General features: G+C 41.2%; 1 protein-coding gene and 1 gene segment (V, D, J or C); one reads left to right on the forward strand and one right to left on the reverse strand.

The window, feature by feature from the left end:
- Nucleotides 1-7902: 7902 nt before the first annotated feature.
- LOC109110460 (transmembrane emp24 domain-containing protein 6-like) lies at nucleotides 7903-9191 on the reverse strand. Its single transcript, XM_042715735.1, has 2 exons — nucleotides 8487-9191; nucleotides 7903-8214 (listed from the first exon to the last, which is right to left on the reverse strand). Exons 1-2 carry the CDS (start codon nucleotides 8739-8741, stop codon nucleotides 8056-8058), a joined length of 414 nt encoding a protein of 137 aa, XP_042571669.1. The 5' UTR covers nucleotides 8742-9191; the 3' UTR covers nucleotides 7903-8055.
- A 441-nt stretch (nucleotides 9192-9632) lies between these two features.
- Nucleotides 9633-13363, forward strand: LOC122135698. The segment is given in 3 exon segments: nucleotides 9633-9875; nucleotides 12875-12941; nucleotides 13035-13363. Coding segments are annotated over 3 exon segments (639 nt in total).
- The last annotated feature ends 9213 nt before the right edge of the window (nucleotides 13364-22576 follow it).

Genomic DNA, 22576 nt, shown 5'->3' on the forward strand with positions numbered 1-22576 from the left:
CTGAGTGAAATTTGATTACAAATGAAGAGCTCAGAATCTCCAAAAATGTCCCTACAAACAATTCTTACAAAAAAACCATATGCACCAAAAATGCCGTTAAAGTCCCACAATATGGAATCTTAGTTCTATCGCAATTCAAGCACAATGTGAACAAACACAGGACAGCCACAAAGCCAAACCCCCTTCCTTTATGGTTCCCAGAAGAGCTGCAAAGAAGAAAACCCAGTATGGTTTTTTTTTTTTCCTTTGTTATCTATATATGTACCATAGATCTCACCAAACTTTGCTTTCTTTTCTTTCTTTTCTTTTTTTTTTTTTTTTGACTTCTGTAATATTGTCTGTAAGTTTAATAGTAATCTAATAAAATCCCTCCCATGCAACAGCCTGGAAACCTCAAAGTCATGAAATATTTAACTCTCAGAAATCAGACCATATTGCCTGTAGTGCTGATCTCTAATATGACCATAGCTGTTCAGTCACACATGTAAACTGGTTCATACATGTATGAATATATATGCTTTTGAGAGCAAACTGGCTTTTAATATTATTAACCGCTTTATCAACTCAGTAAAACACCCAAACATTCATGTAGAGAAAGTCTGTCTAATGTATCTAGTTAAGATTCATCTAAAAGAACTCAGAGTCCATCAATAACAGCAGCTCAACCAGGACAAGAAGTCAGAATAAACTGTAAAACCAGCAGTTTCAGTGCATGTGGTATTTAAAACCAGCAGTAGTGTGTATAATAGTGATTTGCTCCTAAACTCCTCATATATCTAACAATAGACCGTTACACTGGAACTCCATCTAGATTCAGTGGCAGTGGATCTAACAGTGATGTCACTCTGACCATCAGTGGAGTACAGACTGAAGATACAGGAGATTATTACTGTCAGAGTTTACACTATCCAAACAGTAAATATGTGTTCACACAGTGATAAAGAGTCGTACAAAAACCTCCGTCAGTCAGAGTCACAGTGACTGCACTGATACAGCTGAGAGATACTGCAGCTGCTGATGGGAGGATGACTAAAAACAAAATCATAAAATGTATCAAACATTTCAGAGACTATTTATTTATGAATATGATATAATTGTGAAGCAGAGTGAGGGTCTGAATCATGTGCAGAAAATTCATTAAAACAAGGAGATAGTAGTCAAAACCAGGCAAGGGTCAAACACAAGGCAAACAGGCAGAGAAACAAACAATATGTCAGGGTTTTGCAAAGACGTGGCAGAGGGTGTGACAATATACCTAATATAATCATAATGTATATCTCTTACATTGTCTAGAAAAAAAATAAAATGTGTTGTGCTTGTTCATCAAAACTTCCCTCCACAATGTTAACAATTTTCAAAAATTTACCTTGCCTTTACAATATTTTCGTGTCTAGATGTTGACTGGACTCTCTGAGGGATTCAGAGTAAGTTTTGTTGTTCAACAGAAAAACAATCAGCAATAAACAAATACATTATTATAACAGGACTGAGTACACTCATGTCGAGTCTCACCAGTAACTTATTGTCTGGCATAATCTGATTCTCTCATCTGATTTTCACACACAACTTCAGCATTGAATGGGTTTAGTTCATCAGCTGTGAGTGACAGAGACACTGAAGGACACACATCAGAATGAATCATTCACTGCGTCTCATCTCAGAGTCAACAGTTGATTCAAACATTCAGAGGTTAGTTTGACTGCTGAGAGTCTCAGTGTGAACTGATGAATATGAACAAACCTCATCTCTCCATTAGTCCAACTCTACTGACTCATTTCAGAGAATAAAAGAGTCAAACAGTCAAACTCATATTTGAGTGATTGTGTTCCTCTCAGAATAGAGCAGCTCCATCAGCAGATGGTTCAGCGTCCTCACAGGAGCTTCATGATACAGTAAAACCTCACAGAGTCAACAAACAGAGAACCAACAGTGATCTTAGGAAATGTTTTCAGTGTTTGAGGTTCATAATTTGACTACACAGTCTTCTTTCATTATTTCCTTCATCTGCAGGTGTTTTCATGGTTCACTGAGTGAAATTTGATTATAAAATATGAGTTTGAATTTCCAAAATGTCCCTACAAACAATTTACAAAACCATATGCACTAAAATGTTCTTAAAAGCGTTCCACAATATGAATCTTAGTTCATTATAATTCAAGCACAATGTGAACAAACAAAGGACAGCCACAAATATCCCTTTATGGTTCAGATTTTTTTTTTTTTTTTGTTATCTATATATTTAAATAAGATTTCACCAGTCTGTGCTTTCTTTTCTTTCTTTTTTTTTGACTTCTGTAATATTATTCAGTTTAATATTAATCTAATAAATATCCTACAAACAATTAAAAACCTCAAATCTGAATATTTAACTCTCAAAATCAGACCACATTACTGAAGGACTGACAGCCAAACATTAAGAGTGCAATACATTTTTAAGATAGCACACAAAATAATTTATTATGAAAGATAAATAGAAATATGACCACAGTTTTCAGTCTCACATCAAACTGGTTCACATGTATGAATATATATGCTTTTGAGAGCAAACTATCTTTAATATTATTAGTTCTTTTATCAACTCAGTAAAATAATCAACATTCATTGTAGAGAGTGTCTGTCTATTTATATAGTTAACATTCATCACAACGTATTAAAGCTTGTAATGTTTTGTAGAACATGAAAGTGCATGAAGAAATTAATCTGAGGTCTGAAACTGACAGCTGCCTGTTCTGTGTATGAAAGAGCATTTACATAGAGACACATTTCGCATGAGAGTGTTTATAGTGCTGTGAGTTTAACACTTCATGACTGAGAGCAGAACAGAACACAATCTTCATCATCACACAAGACAAAACAACAACAATGAACAACATCATCATCCTCATCTGGACCATTGCAGCTTTTATTCAAGGTGTGATAATACATTTTGATATGAATAATAAGCTATTGTTTTTTTTACCATTTTAATATACCAATATTCTGATATAAAGGTGATTTACAAACAAATTGACTTTATTTTCTCTTCAGCATCCAGAGGAGTCACTCTGACTCAACCTGAAATGAAAACTGTCCAGCTGGGTCAAACAGCTACAATAGAGTGTAATATAGATGTATGAATATACAACAGTCACTTATACTGGTATCAGCAGAAACCCGGAGAAGCTCGTAAACTCCTGATATATATATATAACACCCTCCAGTCAGGAACTCCATCTAGATTCAGTGGCAGTGGAACAAAGAGACTCTACTCAGTGTTCCACTGAGAGATACTGCACCTGCTGATGATTTATTTTCTGTTATTTCTTAGTAGTACACACTCTCGTTTCACCGTGTTCAAAATTTAGAAGTCTTGTACTGATTTGTGTGTCTTTTTTGGATCTTTGATCTGTTTTCTACACACAACTTCACCATGGATGAATTTAATTCATCATTCAAAATGATCCACCATTAAACAGTCCAATCAAATCTGACAATACTCATCCAGGGAAAGAGCAGTCAGAATACTCATGTCCTTTCAATCCAAAATTACGCAAAATGAGTTCTGCGTGATTTCCTTTTACGTGTCATAAAACATTCAATAAAATTAATAAAGTCAGTGGTGAAAATGATGTTTTGGAGTTAACGCAATCAAATAACATTCACACATTTCTCATAATTCAGTAAAATTATAGCTTGATTGGAATTTACTCAAAATATTGTGCTCACAAGTGATATTTACCTTGGTTTTCCACTTTGATCAGTTCTTTATTGGGGAAAAACTGTTCAGTGGAAATTAAACCACAGTCATAGTCAGAATAATGAATACTATATTGTATTGTAATAGTTATTATAATTAATTTTATATTTTAGCATTGAAAGTCATAACAAAGAAGCATTTTCTTGAACAAATTCATGAAGAATTCAGTTTTAATATGATATTCAAATACCGTAAAACTTCAAATAATAGCCCGGGCTTCTATTTACCCAAATCGCTGAACTGCACCGGCTTGTATTTGAGACAGGCGTCTATAAGAGACAGGCCTTTAATTTAGTGTTGAGATGTTCAAGCATGACAGTAGGAGGTTACCACATTATATTACGTTTACGTATTTATAATTAATTTGAATGTGTTTAACAAATCATTTAATGTAAGAAATGTCTTTGGCTATTGGCAGCATAAAAAAAAAAAAAACATAAAAAACGAAATGATGTGACTGCAATGGGCAGAACAATACAAGTTACCCCTAAACGAATGTGTTTAACAAATAAAATATTTAGTGTAATAAATGTCTTAGATTATTGGCAGCATAAAAAAAAACGAAACGATGTGACAGCAATGGGCAGAACAATATAAATTACCGCTAAAATCCATCGAGCATATGAACTTGTTGCCTGAAACATATCAACAAGAAAGAATGAAGGCTACCCTGTAAAACAACTGCAATCATGTGATAGAAAATTACTCTATTCATCACTATCATCATCCCCGCGATCCTCAATTACAAGTTCATTGGCGAATTCCTCCTCCACGTCGCTCTCCTCCACTTTCTCCCTCAGCGCTAGCTCTGCCTGCCTTGCTTGCACTAACAGCTCTCGCCCAGATGCGCACGGCTCTCCCTCTTTGAAACAATGGATAAGGTGATCCTCACTTCCATCAGAAGCTACTGTCAGGCCACATACCTAAGGATAACATCCCGAAGTTAATGAAATATATTATCTCCTCTTTCTCCCTCGCACATACACACGCGCGCGAGCGCAAGCATACCTTAAAGGAATTTTTCAGCCGCTCCGTATCCAGCTTTTCCCACGCTTGAAGTACCCAGGAAACCAACAAGCGACGAGCTGGGGCCCTCATATTTCCTCCAGCTGTGTACTCTTTGTCCACATCCCCTGCCATCCAGTTGTCATAGGACTCGTGCAGGCTGGCTTTGAATGGTTGGTTCCATACAACGTCAGGGGTCTGTATGTACTTTGTACAGCCACCAGGTATCACAGCCGTGGTTATGTTGTAGCCCCTTTTGAGCTCAGCTTTGGTCGCTGCGCTGATATGACAGCAATATGAATCCCAGGCTAGGAGACGAGGGGCGAAGTTGAGCTTTCCCACCACTCTCTGAAGCCAGTCTGCAGTCAGCTCCTCGTTCATCCATCCATTTTTGGACGTGGCCAACACCACCCCACTGATATTTTGCATTAATTTCACCTCCTTGATCCCCCCTTTGAAGACAATGTAAGGTTTCAATTTGGTCCCGTCTGCTTTCGCAGCCAACACCACAGTTAAGTGGCTCTTCTTATGGCCTGTGGTTTTCAGTGGAACACTGCGTGCACCTCTTGCATCCACCGTTGTAGAGCCCACCATATCAAACCACACCGCTGTTTCGTCCATGGCTATAATGTTTTTCAGCTGTATTTTCTTTGCCTTAATAATCCGTGTTGTATATGTGACAAAATTTACCAGTTTCTTAGTGAAGTGCTTGGCGTCTTTCTGGGCCACAGTTGTGCGTCTTCTGACTGAAAAGTCGTTGCGCCTCAGGAATTTATCCAGCCAGCCAGCGCTCGCAGTAAAACTCTCCTCATCCCTGCCGTCACTCACTGTTGCATACACTTCTTTTGCCTTGGCCCTGATCATTTTACGTGAGACTCTGAGATGCTTTGCCCACATGCTGTGGATCCACTCACACACGCTCACCTTCAGCTCTTCACTGGCCTTCTTCCTCCCTTCACCTCGCAGTCTGGCCCTTTTGTCATCTTCCTCGGACAGACGTTGCAGTTCAGCTTTATTTTTACATCATTCTCGCACTCTCTTTGGATCAACCAAGAAATGTCTTGCCGCTGCTTCTCCCGAATTTTGTTCGGCAAATTTGACAACTGTCAGCTTAAATGTCAAATCATACTTTTTTCTTTTTGTCTCCATGGTGGTTGTATTGATGGTTAAAAGAAAGTTCGTTAACCTCTTTGTTATGTTGCCATAGTGATGAGTCGTTCATGAACTGTTGTTGTGTCTGTCACGTGAAATATAATCAAAACATAGAACAGACGATCTGACGGGTTTGAGAAGATCAAATACAACCCGATACTAAAAAAACAGACCATGCCTCTATTTGAGACCAGCCTTTATTTACCTAAACCTGTCGTCACACCAGCCGTTTAAAAGAGACAGGCGTCTATTTGGGACTCTGCTATTATTTGAAGTTTTACGGTAACCAAAGAAAAGACTGAAATCAGTTAGTTTTAGTTTTAATTTAAATTCACTCTTGGGACATAAAAATGCAGGAAATACTGGTGTAGGGCTGAAGTAAGAGACAGGTTTAGTGTTGATGTTAACAGCGGGGTTTGTCTCCCTCTGCTGGTTTGGTGTCGATTTTTGGTGTCAATGTTAACAGCGGGGTCTGTCTCCCTCTGCTGGTTTGTTGTGGATGTTAACAGCGGGGTTAGTCTCTCTCTGCTGGATTGTTGTTGATGTTAACAGTGAGATTTGTCTTACTCTGCTGGTTTGGTGTTGATGTTAACAGCGGGGTTTGTCTCTCTCTGCTGGTTTGGTGTTGATGTTAACAGCGGGGTTTGCCTCTCTGCTGGTTTAGTGTTGATGTTAACAGTGGGGTTTGTCTCTCTCTACTGGTTTAGTGTTGATGTTAACAGTGGGGTTTGTCTCTCTTTGCTGGTTTAGTGTCGATGTTAACAGTGGGGTTTGTCTCCCTGTGCTGGTTTGGTGTTGATGTTAACGGCGGGGTTTGTCTCCCTCTGCTGGTTTAGTGTTGATGTTAACGGCGGGGTTTGTCTCTCTCTGCTGGTTTAGTGTTGATGTTAACAGTGGGGTTTGTCTCTCTCTGCTGGTTTGGTGTTGATGTTAACAGTGGGGTTTGTCTCCCTGTGTTGGTTTGGTGTCGATGTTAACAGTGGGGTTTGTCTCCCTCTGCTGGTTTAGTGTTGAAGTTAACAGTGGGGTCTGTCTCCCTCTGCTGGTTTGGTGTCGATGTTAACAGCGGGGTTTGTCTCTCTGCTGGTTTAGTGTTGATGTTAACAGTGGGGTTTGTCTCTCTTTGCTGGTTTAGTGTTGATGTTAACAGCGGGGTTTGCCTCTCTGCTGGTTTAGTGTTGATGTTAACGGCGGGGGTTTTGTCTCCCTCTGCTGGTTTAGTGTTGATGTTAACAGGTGGGGTTTGTCTCTCTTTGCTGGTTTGGTGTCGATGTTAACGGTGGGGTTTGTCTCTCTCTGCTGGTTTGGTGTCGATGTTAACAGCGGGGTTTGTCTCTCTCTGCTGGTTTGGTGTCGATGTTAACGGCAGGGTTTGTCTCCCTCTGCTGGTTTGGTGTCGATGTTAACAGCAGGGTCTGTCTCCCTCTGCTGGTTTAGTGTTGATGTTAAGAGCAGGGTTTGTCTCCCTCTGCTGGTTTGGTGTCGATGTTAACAGCGGGGTTTGTCTTCCTCTGCTGGTTTAGTGTTGATGTTAACAGTGGGGTTTGTCTCTCTTTGCTGGTTTAGTGTCGATGTTAACAGTGGGGTTTGTCTCCCTGTGCTGGTTTGGTGTCGATGTTAACAGCGGGGTTTGTCTCCCTGTGCTGGTTTGGTGTCGATGTTAACAGCGGGGTTTGTCTCTCTCTGCTGGTTTGGTGTTGATGTTAACAGCGGGGTTTGTCTCCCTCTGCTGGTTTAGTGTTGATGTTAACAGCAGGGTTTGTCTCCCTCTGCTGGTTTAGTGTCGATGTTAACAGCGGGGTTTGTCTCTCTCTGCTGGTTTAGTGTTGATGTTAACAGTGGGGTTTGTCTCTCTTTGCTGGTTTAGTGTCGATGTTAACAGCGGGGTTTGTCTCCCTCTGCTGGTTTGGTGTGGATGTTAACGGCGGGGTTTGTCTCCCTCTGCTGGTTTTGTGTGGATGTTAACAGCGGGGTTTGTCTCCCTCTGCTGGTTTAGTGTTGATGTTAACAGCGGGGTTTGTTTCTCTCTGCTGGTTTAGTGTTGATGTTAACAGCGGGGTTTGTCTCTCTCTGCTGGTTTAGTGTTGATGTTAACAGCGGGGTTTGTCTCCCTCTGCTGGTTTGGTGTTGAAGAGTCTCTTGAGGCAGTAGAGCTGCAGGTATCAAGCTGTGATGATGAGCAGACTTTGGACAGCAGACCAGATGTTCACATAATTGGAGTTGGACTGAAGCAGGTAGAAATCTGTGCCGCGTCTCATTCGCTCGTAGTTATAATGACGCCACATGTGGAACACAAACCTCTGCAGCCTGCTGCTGCTTTCCTACATGAAGATTTGAGAAATGTGAATGACATTTAAGGACTTACTATATCACAATAAAAATACATTTTCAATGTCATTTTATTCAGTTTGCTTTTAAATTATCTGAAATGCAAAAAAAAATAAAAATTATAATAATAATAATAATCAGATAGTTTTCCTTAAAGAAATTAATGAATAATTTAAATATAAGGGTGAGGAGGTTATGATAATTAATAGGAAGTAACATTATGGTAAGGATGTGCTTGTTGCTTCTGGATGTCATTGTTTATTACCTCAATGAAGGACAGTGTACTATTTATCTGTTTCATATCCTCTTCTTTCTTTTTCTTCTCTTCTTCCTTTTGTCCCTCGTAATACACACCAAAGTTCAGGAAAACCTGCATGCTCCCGAAGCGATTGTGGAAATTACTGAAGCACATCTGATAAAAACCTGCACAGATAAAGATGATTATTTGTTTGTTTGTTTGTGTTTGTTTATTTATGAAGTCTACTAACTCCTCACTGAATGTTGTTCCTTCTAAGATCATAAAAGCAGTTTTTCCAGTAATTTGGCCCCAGTGTTCAAGTGTTGATTAACTCGTCTTTGGACACTGGTGTGGTTTCGAACTGCTTTAAGCATGCGGTTGTTCAGCCTTTGCTTAAGAAACAAGGTTTGGATGAAAGTTGCTTTAACAATTTTCGGCCTGTCTCAAAGTTATCATTTTTGTCAAAGCTTTTGGAAAAAGTTGTGCAATTACAGCTGATCACATTCTTAAATACAGCTAATTTATTAAAACCTTTTCAATCTGGTTTCACTACTTATCACAGTATGGAGTCTCCTTTGCTTAAAGTGTTCAATTATATTTTGGTTGCAGCTGATGCGGGTAAAAATGCTGTATTGATTCTACTGGATCTTACAGCTGCCTTTGATACCGTGGATCATAATGTTCTTATTTGCTGTTTAGAACATCTGATCGGTATCAGGGGCACAGGCCTATGATGGATCAGCTCATATTTCAAAGATAGGTCTTTTTCTGTAGAGCTAAGCAAGTTTTCCTCATCATCTGCACCAATTATTAGTGGAGTACTTCAGGGCTCTATTCTTGGACCTCTTATTTTTAACTTATATATGTGCCCTCTGGGGATATTATCAGGAAGGATATTCTTGATATTCTTGAGCCAGAGGCAGGGAGGGGAGAGGAGAGGGAGGAAGGGGGTCGTAAATGAGCAAGGAGATAGGTGTTGTTTGCTGGAGATGGGTCTGATCTCTTCTCCAGATCAGTTGTATTGTTTTATGGTTTTGGGCCTGGCATCTGTTTTGTGTGAGTTCCTGAGTTTACTGGCTTCACAAAGAATTAATTTCATAAGGAAATTTCACTCCTTTCACCGTGTTTTTGTTTGGTTTATAAGTCTTTTGTTTTCCTGTTCGCATCGTTAAGATGGAAGAAAGGGCGATGTTCATTGCGGTGGCTCAGGCGAGCCCCAACCCCATCGCCTTCGCGAGGGCGTTTGTGCCGCTCGCCAGCTCCCTCGAGGGGGAAACTCTAATGACTCTGTTCCGGATCGGCATTACTTACCATCGCCCTACGGAGCTCCCAGACACCACCAAACTTGACTGGAGGGAGACAGTCATCCGGTGTCTGGAGAGCCTTCGATCCCGATCCGGAACCCCTCAGCCGGCAGTCTCCTGATCCGCCATGGCCTCCCGAGTCTCCTGATCTGCCATGGCTTCCCGAGACTCCAGATCCACCATGGCCTCCTGAGTCTCCTGATCCGCCATGGCCTCCCGAATGGGTACCACTCTGGAGGCCCACTGTCCCGTGTATGTCCTAAGGTACCTTCAGAGCGCCCACCCCCCTCTCTGTTTGATGTTATGTGGCGTGTGGTCACGCCTTCGGGAGAGGGGCGTTATGTCAGTTTCTTTCTCTCGTGTTTGAGTTCATTATTTCCAGGTGTTTCCTATGTTGATTGTCTCATTAGTTCCAGGTGTCCCTCGTCTTACCCTCATCAGTTCCTGTGTATTTAACCTTTTTAGTGATGAGTTTAAAATATTCTAGTGGTCCCCCCAGAGTGAGTTTTTCTGAGGCGACCGTTATTTTAGAACGTTTCCCTTTACTGCTTCCATGGCGATGCGTCAGGCTTGTAACGTGACACACTGCGGCTAGAATAACACTGTATGACAGGTGGATCGCTTTTATTTCGTTTTTCCTTTTTTAATTAAAATATTCACAAACTTGCATACCATGTCATGAACAATCTGATATTCCGGTTCACAGGTATGTGTAAATGAGTGTTTTCTCATTTAAAACCTTTATAAATGATCTTGAGCGTGATCTGTAATGTGAGATGGGCGCCGCCATGTTTGTTCACGCTGCAGTTCAGAGAGTCCTGTCAGTCTGATTTACAGCACATGAATTCATCAGTTTCTCCAGAAATACAAGTAATAAGTGGCTGGTGACCTGGGAGAAGAATAGAGTGAACTTTACAGTTACTTACACTATGTGTATCTGATATAAATAAAACACATCTGCTAATTATATTTGAACGGATTGTTAATGTTGCTTCTATAAACATATGTGTGTATTTTACAAACTCTAAATGTATTGTTTTACTAGTACGTATGTGTATTCAAATGTCTGAAACCTAAAATTATGTGGCTGAAAACACTGCATAGTTGTGATAATATGACAAGTGCAGTGCACGTCTCTCTCTGGCTCAGCGCCAGCCAACGCGCGAAAGCACAGTTTGAATTTGGCAGTCATGTGACGTCACCGAATGTTCTTAATCCCATATATACATCATCCCGAGTTTGTCTCCCTTGGTTTATGGAATTAAAATTCAAGTTACAGTATTCTCCAACGTCTCCTTGTTCCTCACCTGTGTATCGTGACAATAGGCCCAATAGGCTTAACATACCCTTTGGTGCACAACGTCCACTGGAGTAGACAGATATATTTTCTGTTGCCGAAAAATATATACAAGAAAAATATTGTTAAAATCTGGCTAAAAGTGTTTCTGACATCCTATTTAGCTGAAATATGTTTTTGTACCTGTCTGGATTTCTGAGAATAAAAGGATTTAACACTTATTCCTGAGGTATTTGATGTATCTCTTCTTTCCGTCGCCTTTTTGAATATATGATGCAATATCTCATTACAAAAAAATAGATACAAAGACAATAATTAAATGCAGTCATAAGTCGAGGACTAGATTTGACTGGAGCTCTGAGGCATTCAGAGTCTGTAAGTTTTTGCTCAGCAGGTAAATCATCAGTCCTAAAGAAGCACTTTATTATAACAGACTGAGTACACTCATGATTGAGTCTCACCAGTAACTTATTGTCTGGCTAATCTGATTCTCTCATCTGATTTTCACACACAACTTCAGCATGAATGGGTTTAGTTCATCAGCTGTGAGTGACAGAGACACTGAAGGACACACATCAGAATGAATCATTCACTGCGTCTCATCTCAGAGTCAACAGTTGATTCAAACATTCAGTTCAGTTTGACTGCTGAGAGTCTCAGTGTGAACTGATGAATATGAACAAACCTCATCTCTCCATTAGTCCAACTCTACTGACTCATTTCAGAGAATAAAGAGTCAAACAGTCAAACTCATATTTGAGTGATTGTGTTCCTCTAAGAATAGAGCAGCTCCATCAGCAGATGTTCAGCGTCCTCACAGCAGCTTCATGATACAGTAAAACCTCACCGAGTCAACAAACAGAGAACCAACAGTGATCTTAGGAAATGTTTCAGTGTTTGAGGTTCATAATTTGACTACACAGTCTTCTTTCATTATTTCCTTCATATGCAGGTGTTTTCATGGTTCACTGAGTGAAATTTGATTATAAAAATGTCCCTACAAACGATTTATAAAACCATATGCACTAAAATGTTCTTAAAAGCGTTCCACAATATGAATCTTAGTTCATTATAAATTCAAGCACAATGTGAACAAACACAGGACAGCCACAAATATCCCTTTATGATTCAGAAGAGCTGCAAAGAAAACCCAGTGTAGTTTTTTTTTTTGTTTGATTGTTTGTTTGTTTTTTATCTACATATTTAAATAAGATTTCACCAGTCTGTGCTTTCTTTTCTTTCTTTTTTTTTTGACTTCTGTAATATTATTCAGTTTAATATTAATCTAATAAATCTCCTACAAACAATTAAAAACCTCAAAATCTGAATATTTAACTCTCAAAATAAGACCACATTACTGAAGGACTGACAGCCAAACATTAAGAGCGCAATACATTTTTAAGATAGAATTGCACACAAAATAATTTATTATGAATGATAAATAGAAATATGACCACAGTTTTCAGTCTCACATCAAACTGGTTCACATGTATGAATATATATGCTTTTGAGAGCAAACTATCTTTAATATTATTAGTTCTTTTATCAACTCAGTAAAATAATCAAACATTCATTGTAGAGAGTGTCTGTCTAATTTATATAGTTAACATTCATCACAAAGTATTAAAGCTTGTAATGTTTTGTAGAACATGAACGTGCATGAAGAAATTCATCTGAGGTCTGAGACTGACAGCCGCCTGTTCTGTGTGTGAAGAACATTTACATAGAGACACTTTGCATGAGAGTGTTGATAGTGCTGTGAGTTTAACACTTCATGACTGAGAGCAGAACAGAACACAATCTTCATCATCACACAAGACAAAACAACAACAATGAACAACATCATCATCCTCATCTGGACTCTCACACTGTTTGCTCAAGGTTTGTAGCAAAGCTTTCATAAAGACAATTCATCTTTTTTAAAATGTGAAATATACATCATTTTTAATTCTCATAATTTGTTCTTTCTTTCAGAGTGTAGAGGACAGTACACTGTAACTCAGAGTCCATCAATAACAGCAGCTCAAGGACAAGAAGTCAGAATAAACTGTAAAACCAGCAGTAATGTCTACAGTGATAGTTATGGGTCAAGGATGGGCTGGTATTTACAGAAACCTGGAGAAGCTCCTAAACTCCTCATATATTGGGCAACAAGCCGTTACACTGGAACTCCATCTAGATTCAGTGGCAGTGGATCTAACAGTGATTTCACTCTGACCATCAGTGGAGTCCAGACTGAAGATACAGGAGATTATTACTGTCAGAGTGTACACTGTCCTAGTAGCTGTGTGTTCACACAGTGATAAAGAGTCGTACAAAAACCTCCGTCAGTCAGAGTCACAGTGACTGCACTGATACAGCTGAGAGATACTGCAGCTGCTGATGGATGTGATGCATCTCAATCACTCTTGTCTGTAGATCACTATATTTCAGTGCAGAACACAATCTATCTATTTGCCCAATATTACAAGTAAATATTAAAGTTATGTGTATGGAATGAGCAAAACAGTCCAATAAAGTAAAAATCACACAAATCTAGTGTACTAACAAGACTTGCACTGAGTAAAAGTCTTAATCAGTGCTGCTGGATGAACTGTCATCACCAGCTTCTGAAGGGGTTGATTAATGATCACATTTTAATTAATTACTGAATTAAATCTGTAATGGTTAGTTAAACCATTATGATAGCTGAACACACACCAAAAAATAAATAAATAAAGGTTTGACAAACAACGTCCCTAAAAATCATGCATTGTCCACAGTGTTGCAGTGAAACACTGAATTAATATTTCTTATATTTCAAAAATAAATGCTGAGAATGAAAATACATATATGGATTGCAGTTGGGACGTGATTTCAAAAACAAATTTGATGTGTCACATTTGAGAAGAAGCACCAGGATGACCCTGAAGACTTCTGGATGGACATTTTTATCAAACATGAATCATCTTGATAGACATGAGTCCTGTTATATTTATCAGAAACCAAACACTTCCATTCATAAGTTGCATCAGGACATTTTGCCATCATTAAAGTTTAGGGAATGGCCTCAAAGTCCAGATTAAACCTTGTCTTCACTACACAACTGTCTGACTACATGAACCACTGCTGCTCACATCACACAAGACTTCTGCTCATCTGTGATCTCTGTGTTGCAGCGATGAAGCTTCTAAAGTCTAGTCCAGTATTTCACTAACACTGTGATTTTGGGAGGCTGAGGTGGAGAGAGAGGAAGTTTTTTCATGATCAGGAGCTGGATGGAGTTTGTAGATCATGAACAGCGAGCACATCACAGTCACCGGGCTTTTTGACTTTTCAGACTTTTTGTGACATTTAATTCAAACTGTATTTCTGAACATTACATAGTTCTGCAAAACACTGATAAGAAATTGTGCAAATAATAAAGGATAACAAAAATGTGCCTATAAAGAAGTCCTGTATGTAAATTATGTCTGAATCCTTTCAGTAAATCGGTTCATTCAAACAGTTTTACTTTTTCAAATTTTTTAAAGTTGTTAAGTTTATTTAGTAGATTTAAAAGAAGACACAGAATAGATATTCACCAAAGTTCATCCACTTGGAGATTTCTGGCCTCACCGCTGATCTGAGGTGACCTTTGACCTCTTTTATCATGGAGTTTCTTATAATGATACTTCATATGCAGCTTAGTCATTATGACTCAGAGAGAAGAAAAAAAACTGCAGCTGATTATGATTATGTTGATAGCAACATCATTGTTTCAATGTAGAATTAACAGTGATGTCTACTGTTAAATCTATATTTATCTTGTCTGTTAATTCTAACATTGAAGAACCATAATTTTTTTTGTGTTTTTGTTATTATATTCCCTTTTTTAGACGATATTCAACTCCAAATTCAGCTAACCGTCCCTTATATATAGTGTATATGAGTTTGTTAGCAGCTCAAGCTGTTGTAAATCCTGCCCACTTCTTTGCATCATCAGCACATGCTTCAGTGCTCTGAGAGTGTTTATAGTGCTGTGAGTTTAACACTTCATGACTGAGAGCAGAACAGAACACAATCTTCATCATCACACAAGACAAAACAACAACAATGAACAACATCATCATCCTCATCTGGACCATTGCAGCTTTTTTTCAAGGTGTGATAATACTTTTTGATATGAATAATAAGCTATTGTTGTTTTTGCCATTTTAATATACCAATATTCTGATATAAAGGTGATTTACAAACAAATTGACTTTATTTTCTTTTGTTCAGCAACCGCAGGAGTCACTCTGACTCAACCTGAAATTAAAACTGTCCAGCTGGGTCAAACAGCTACAATTGAGTGTAATATAGATGTATGAATATACAACAGTCACTTATACTGGTATCAGCAGAAACCTGGAGAAGCTCCTAAACTTCTCATATATTATATAAACACCCTCCAGTCAGGAACTCCATCTAGATTCAGTGGCAGTGGATCTAACAGTGATTTCACTCTGACCATCAGTGGAGTCCAGACTGAAGATACAGGAGATTATTACTGTCAGAGTTTTCACTACCCGGGTAGCACTAGGCTGTTCACACAGTGATAAAGAGTCGTACAAAAACCTCCGTCAGTCAGAGTCACAGTGACTGCACTGATACAGCTGAGAGATACTGCAGCTGCTGATGATTTGTTTTCTGTTATTTCTTATAACAGTCTCGTTCACTCAAAAATGTAGAAGTCTTGTTCTGATTTGTGAGTCTTTTTTGGATCTTTGATCTGTTTTCTACACACAACTTCACCATGGATGTATTTAATTCATCATTCAAAATGATCCACCATTAAACAGTCCAATCAAATCTGATGATACCCATCCAGGGAAACAGCAGTTAGAATACTCATGTCCTTTCAATCCAAAATTACACAAAATGAGATGATTTCCCTTTTTCGTGTCATAAAACATTAAAAATTAATTCTTCATTTTTTTTCTTCTTCTTCTTCCACAGTGAAAATCTTAAATGATGTATTGTGTTAAGAATCATTCTGTGATTGAAAGGCAGTGGTGAAAATGATGTTTTGGAGTTAACGCAATCAAATAACATTCACACATTTCTCATAATTCAGTAAAATTATAGCTTGATTGGAATTTACTCAAAAATATTCTGCTCACGAGTGATATTTACCTTGGTTTTCCACTTTGATAAATTCTTTATTGGGGAAAAACTGTTCAGTGGAAATGAAACCACAGCCATAGTCAGAATAATGAATATTAGTTTGTATTGTAATAGTTATTATAATTAATTTTAGATTTTAACATTGAAAGTCATAACAAAGAAGCATTTTCTTGAACAGATTCTAGAAGAATTCAGTTTTAATATGATATTCAAATAACAAAAGAAAAGACTGAAATTAGTTAGTTGTAGTTTTAAAATTTTAAATTCACTCTTGGGACATAAAAATACAGGATTTTGTATGATATTCAAATAACAAAGAATGTAACAGACGGGGTTTAGTGTGTGATGTTAACAGCGGGGTTTGTCTCCCTCTGCTGGTTTGGTGTTGATGTTAAACAGCGGGGGTTTGTCTCCCTCTGCTGGTTTGGTGTCGATGTTAACAGCGGGGTTTGTCTTCCTCTGCTGGTTTGGTGTTGATGTTAACAGCGGGGTTTGTCTCTCTCTGCTGGTTTAGTGTTGATGTTAACAGCGGGGTTTGTCTCCCTCTGCTGGTTTAGTGTCGATGTTAACGGCAGGGTTTGTCTCCCTCTACTGGTTTAGTGTTGATGATTGTCACCCTCTGCTGGATTTGTGTTGATGTTAACGGCGGGGTTTGTTTCCCTCGGCTGGTTTGGTGTCGATGTTAATGGCGGGGTTTGTCTCCCTCTGCTGGTTTGGTGTCGATGTTAACGGCGCGGTCTTTCTCTCTCTGCTGGTTTGGTGTCGATGTTAACAGCTGGGTTTGTCTCTCTCTGCTGGTTTAGTGTTGATGTTAACAGCGGGGTTTGTCTCCCTCTGCTGGTTTGGTGTTGATGTTAACGGTGGGGTTTGTCTCCCTCTGCTGGTTTAGTGTTGATGTTAACAGCGGGGTTTGTCTCTCTCTGCTGGTTTGGTGTTGATGTTAACAGCGGGGTTTGTCTCCCTCTGCTGGTTTGGTGTTGATGTTAACAGCGGGGTTTGTCTCCCTCTGCTGGTTTGGTGTTGATGTTAACAGCGGGGGTTTGTCTCCCTCTGCTGGTTTGGTGTTGATGTTAACAGCGGGGTTTTCTCTCCCTCGGGGTTATGCTGTTTTTGTTGTAGATGTTAACAGCGGGGTTTGTCTCTCTCTGCTGGTTTGTTGTGGATGTTAACAGCGGGGTTTGTCTCCCTCTGCTGGTTTGGTGTTGATGTTAACAGCGGGGTTTATCTCCCTCTGCTATTTTGGTGTGGATGTTAACAGCGGGGTTGTCTCCCTCTCTGGTTTGGTGGGATCTAACAGCGGGTGTCTCCCTCTGCTGGTTTGGTGTGGATGTTAACGGCGGGGTTTGTCTCCTCCTGGTTTAGTTTGATGTTAAGAGCGGGGTTTGTCTCTCTCTGCTGGTTTGGTTTCGATGTTAACAGCGGGGTTTGTCTCTCTCTGCTGGTTTTGTGTGGATGTTAACAGCGGGGTTTGTCTCCCTCTGCTGGTTTGGTGTTGATGTTAACAGCGGGGTTAGTCTCTCTCTGCTGTTTTGGTGTTGATGTTAACAGCGGGGTTTGTCTCTCTCTGCTGGTTTAGTGTCGATGTTAACAGTGGGGTTTGTCTCTCTCTGCTGGTTTGGTGTTGATGTTAACAGCTGGGTTTGTCTCTCTCTGCTGGTTTAGTGTTGATGTTAACCAGCTGGTTTTGTCTCTCTCTGCTGGTTTAGTGTTGATGTTAACAGCGGGGTTTGTCTCTCTCTGCGGTTTAGTGTTGATGTTAACAGCGGGGTTAGTCTCTCTCTGCTGTTTTGGTGTTGATGTTAACAGCGGGGTTTGTCTCTCTCTGCTGGTTTTGTGTGGATGGTTAACAGCGGGGTTTGTCTCTCTCTGCTGCTGTTTGTTGATGTTAACGGCGGGGTCTTTCTCTCTCTGCTGCTTTGGTGTCGATGTTAACGGCGGGGTCTGTCTCCCTCTGCTGCTTTGGTGTCGATGTTAACAGCAAAAATTTGTCTCTCTCTGCTGGCTTCTGCTGGTTTACAGTGGGGTGTTGATGTTAAACAGCGGGGTTTTTGTCTCTCTCTGCTGTTTTGGTGGTAGATGTTAACAGCGGGGGTTTAGTCTCTCTCTGCTGGTTTGGTGTGGATGTTAACAGCGGGGTTAGTCTCTCTCTGCTGGCTTTAGTGTTGGATTGTTAACAGCGGGGTTTGTCTCTCTCTGCTGGTTTAGTGTTGATGTTAACGGCGGGGTTTGTCTCCCTCTGCTGGTTTTGTGTGGATGTTAACAGCGGGGTTTGTCTCTCTCTGCTGGTTTGTTGTGGATGTTAACAGTGGGGTCTGTCTCCCTCTGCTGGTTTGGTGTTGATGTTAAGAGCGGGGTTTGTCTCTCTCTGCTGGTTTGGTTTCGATGTTAACAGTGGGGTCTGTCTCTCTGTACTGGTTTAGTGTTGAAGTTAACAGTGGGGTCTGTCTCCCTCTGCTGGTTTGGTGTCGATGTTAACAGCGGGGTTGGTCTCCCTCTGCTGGTTTAGTGTTGATGTTAACGGCGGGGTTTGTCTCTCTCTGCTGGTTTAGTGTTGATGTTAACAGCGGGGTTTGTCTCTCTCTGCTGTTTTGGTGTAGATGTTAACAGCGGGGTTTGTCTCTCTCTGCTGGTTTTTGTGTGGATGTTAACAGCGGTGTTTGTCTCTCTCTTGCTGGTTTAGTGTTGATGTTAACAGCGGGGTTTTTGTCTCCCTCTGCTGGTTTAGTGGTTGATGTTAACAGCGGGGTTTGTCTCTCTCTGCTGTTTTGTTGTAGATGTTAACAGCGGGGTTTGTCTCTCTCTGCTGGTTTGTTGTGGATGTTAACAGCGGGGTTTGTCTCCCTCTGCTGGTTTGGTGTCGATGTTAACGGCGGGGTCTGTCTCCCTCTGCTGGTTTGGTGTCGATGTTAACGGCGGGGTTTGTCTCCCTCTGCTGGTTTTGTTGTTGATTTAACAGCGGGGTTTGTCTCTCTCTGCTGGTTTGGTGTGTAGATGTTAACGGCGGGGTCTGTCTCTCTCTGCTGGTTTGGTGTCGATGTTAACAGCGGGGTTTGTCTCCCTCTGCTGTTTTCTGCTGATGTTAACAGCGGGGTTTGTCTCTCTCTGCTGGTTTGGTGTAGATGTTTAACAGCGGGGTTTAGTCTCTCTCTGCTGGTTTGGTGTTGATGTTAACCAGCGGGGTTGTGTCTCTCTCTGCTGGTTGGTTTGGATTTTAACAGCGGGGTTTGTCTCCCTCTGCTGGTTTGGTGTTGTGTTAACAGCGGGGGTTTGTCTGCTCTGCTGGTTTTTGGTGTTGATGTTAACAGCGGGGTTTAGTCTCTCTCTGCTGTTCTGGGTGTTGATGTTAACAGCTGGGTTTGTCTCTCTCTGCTGGTTTAGTGTTGATGTTAACAGTGGGGTTTGTCTCTCTCTGCTGGTTTGGGTGTTGATGTTAACAGCGGGGTTAGTCTCTCTCTGCTGTTTGTGTTGGTGTTGATGTTAACAGCTGGGTTTGTCTCTCTCTGCTGGTTTAGTGTTGATGTTAACAAGCGGGGTTAGTCTCTCTCTGCTGGTTTGGTGTTTGTTTGTTAACAGCGGGGTTAGTCTCCCTCTGCTGTTTTGGTGTTGATGTTAACAGCGGGGTTGTCTCTCTCTGCTGGTTTAGTGTTGATGTTAACAGCGGGGTTTGTCTCTCTCTGCTGTTTTGGTGTAGATGTTAACAGCGGGGTTAGTCTCTCTCTGCTGGTTTGTTGTGGATGTTAACAGTGGGGTCTGTCTCCCTCTGCTGGTTTTGGGTGTAGGTAGATGTTAACAGCGGGGTTTGTCTCTCTCTGCTGTGGTTTTGTGTTGATGTTAACAGCGGGGTTTGTCTCTCTCTGCTGTTTTGGTGTAGATGTTTAACAGCTGGGGTTTGTCTCTCTCTGCTGGTTTGGTGTTGATGTTAACAGCGGGGTTTGTCTCCCTCTGCTGGTTTAGTGTTGATGTTAACAGCGGGGTTTGTCTCTCTCTGCTGGTTTTGTGTGGATGTTAACAGCAGGGTTTGTCTCCCTCTGCTGGTTTGTTGTGGATGTTAACAGCGGGGTCTGTCTCCCTCTGCTGGTTTGTTGTGGATGTTATGTTAACAGCGGGTTTTGGGGTGTTGTCTCCCTCTGCTGGTCTTGGTGTTGATGTTAACAGCGGGGTTTGTCTCCCCTGCTGGCTGTTTGGTGTCGATGTTAACAGTGGGGTTTGTCTCCCCCTGCTGGTTTAGTGTTGATGTTAAGAGCAGGGTTTGTCTCCCTCTGCTGGTTTGGTGTCGATGTTAAACAGCGGGGTTTTGCGTGGTCCTCCCTCTGCTGGTTTGGTGTCGATGTTAACAGCGGGGTTTGTCTTCCTCTGCTGGTTTGGTGTTGATGTTAACAGGGGGGTTTGTCTCCCTCTGCTGGTTTGGTGTCGATGTTAACAGCGGGGTTTGTCTCCCCCTGGTGGTTTATTGTTGATGTTTACCATGGGGTCTGTCTCCCTCTGCTGGTTTGGTGTCGATGTTAACAGTGGGGTTTGTCTCCCCCTGCTATTTTGGTGTAGATGTTAACAGCGGGGTTAGTCTCTCTCTGTTGATGTTAAAACTGGTTTGGGGTTGTATTGATGTTAACAGCGGGGTTGTTGTCTTCTCTCTGCTGGTTTGGGTGTTGATGTTTAACAGCGGGGTTTGTCTCCCTCTGCTGTTTTTGGTGTAGATGTTAACAGCGGGGTTGTCTGCTTCTCTCTGGGTGTTGGATGTTAACAGCGGGGTTAGTCTCTCCTGCTGGTTTGTTGTTGATGTTAACAGCGGGGTTTGTTCTCTGCTGGTTTGGTGTTGATGTTAACAGCGGGGTTTGTCTCTCCTCTGCGCTTTTGTGTGTTGATGTTAACAGCGGGGTTTGTCTCTCTCGGCTGGTTTTGGTGTAGATGTTAACAGCGGGGTTTGTCTCTCTCTGCTGGTTGGTGTGGATGTGTTAACAGCGGGGTTTTGTCTCCCTCTGCTGGTTTGTGTGTTGATGTTAACAGAGGGGAGTTTAGTCTCTCTCTCTGCTGGTTTTGTGATGTGATGTTAACAGCGGGGTTGTGTCTCCCTCTGCGGGTTTGGTGTGGATGTTGCGGGGGTTAGTCTCTAAACAGCGGGGTGTAGATGTTAACTGCGGGGTTTTGTCTCTCTGTGCTGGTTTAGTGTTGATGTTAACAGCGGGTTTGTCTCTCTCTGCTGGTTTGGTGTTGATGTGTTAACAGCGGGGGGTTGTCTCTCTCTTGCTGTTTTGGTGTTGATGTTAACAGCGGGGGTTTGTTATCTCCTTGCTGGTTTAGTGTTGATGTTAACAGGGGGTTTGTCTCTCTCTGTGGTTTGGTGTTGATGTTAACAGACTGGGGGTTAGTCTCTCTCTCTGCTGGTTTGGTTGTTAGATGTTAACAGCGGGGTTAGTCTCTCTCTGCTGGTTTAGTGTTTGATGTTAACAGCAGGGAGTGGGGGTATCTCTCTTTGGTGTTCGCTAACAGCTCTAGTCTCTCTGCGGTTTTAGTGTTGGATGTTAACCCAGCGGGGTTTGTCTCTCTCTGCTGCTGTTTTGGGTGTGGGGTTTTTTCAACGCGGTTTGGTGTAGATGTTGTAACAGAGGGGCTCTCTCTATTTGTTTCTGGTGGGTTAACAGTGGGGTCTGTCCCCTCTGCGGTGTTTTGGTGTGTAGATGTTAACAGCGGGGTTTGTCCTCTCTCTGCTGGGTTTAGTGTTGATGTTTAACAGCGGTTGGTTTTGTCTCTCTCTGCTGCTTTTTTGGTGTAGATGTTAACAGCGGGGTTTGTCTCTCTCTGACTTGTTTGGGTTTGGTGTAGATGTTAACAGCGCGGGTTAGTCTCTCTCTGCTGGTTTTAGTGTTGATGTTAACAGCGGGGTTTGTCTCTCTCTGCTGGTTTAGTGTGTGGATGTTAACAGGCAGGGTTTGTCTCCCTCTGCTGGTTTGTTGTGGATAAGTGTTGCACAGCAGGTGGTTTGTCTCTCTCTCCTGGTTGTGTTGTTGAAGTTAACAGTGGGGTCTGTCTCCCTCTGCTGGTTTGGTCGTTTGTAGATGTTAACAGCGGGGTTTTGTCTCTCTCTGCTGGGTTTGGTTGTTTGATGTTAACAGCGGGGTTTTTTGTCTCCCTCTGCTGGTGTTGGTGTTGATTGTTAACAGCGGGTTTGGTTAGTCTCTCTCTGCTGGTTTAGTGTTGATAGTTAACAGCGGGGTTTGTCTCTCTCTGCTGGTTTTGTGTGGATGTTAAACAGCAGGGTTTGTCTCCCTCTGCTGGTTTAGTGTTGATGTTAACAGCGGGGTTTGTCTCCCTCTGCTGGTTTAGTGTTGATGTTAACAGCGGGTTAGTCCTCTCTCTCTGCTGGTTGGGTGTTGATGTTAACAGCGGGTTTG

This window comes from Cyprinus carpio, chromosome A25 (assembly GCF_018340385.1).
Source record: "Cyprinus carpio isolate SPL01 chromosome A25, ASM1834038v1, whole genome shotgun sequence".
Taxonomy (NCBI): domain Eukaryota; kingdom Metazoa; phylum Chordata; class Actinopteri; order Cypriniformes; family Cyprinidae; genus Cyprinus; species Cyprinus carpio.

Excerpts from the sequence above, each read along its gene's own strand:
- LOC109110460 (XM_042715735.1), bottom strand. The coding sequence starts at position 8,741 with ATGATCTTAGAAGGAACAACATTCAGTGAGGAGTTAGTAGACTTCATA. Across the intron at positions 8,215-8,486 it reads GTACACTGTCCTTCATTGAG|GAAAGCAGCAGCAGGCTGCA; the intron begins GTAATAAACAAT and ends ATCTTCATGTAG.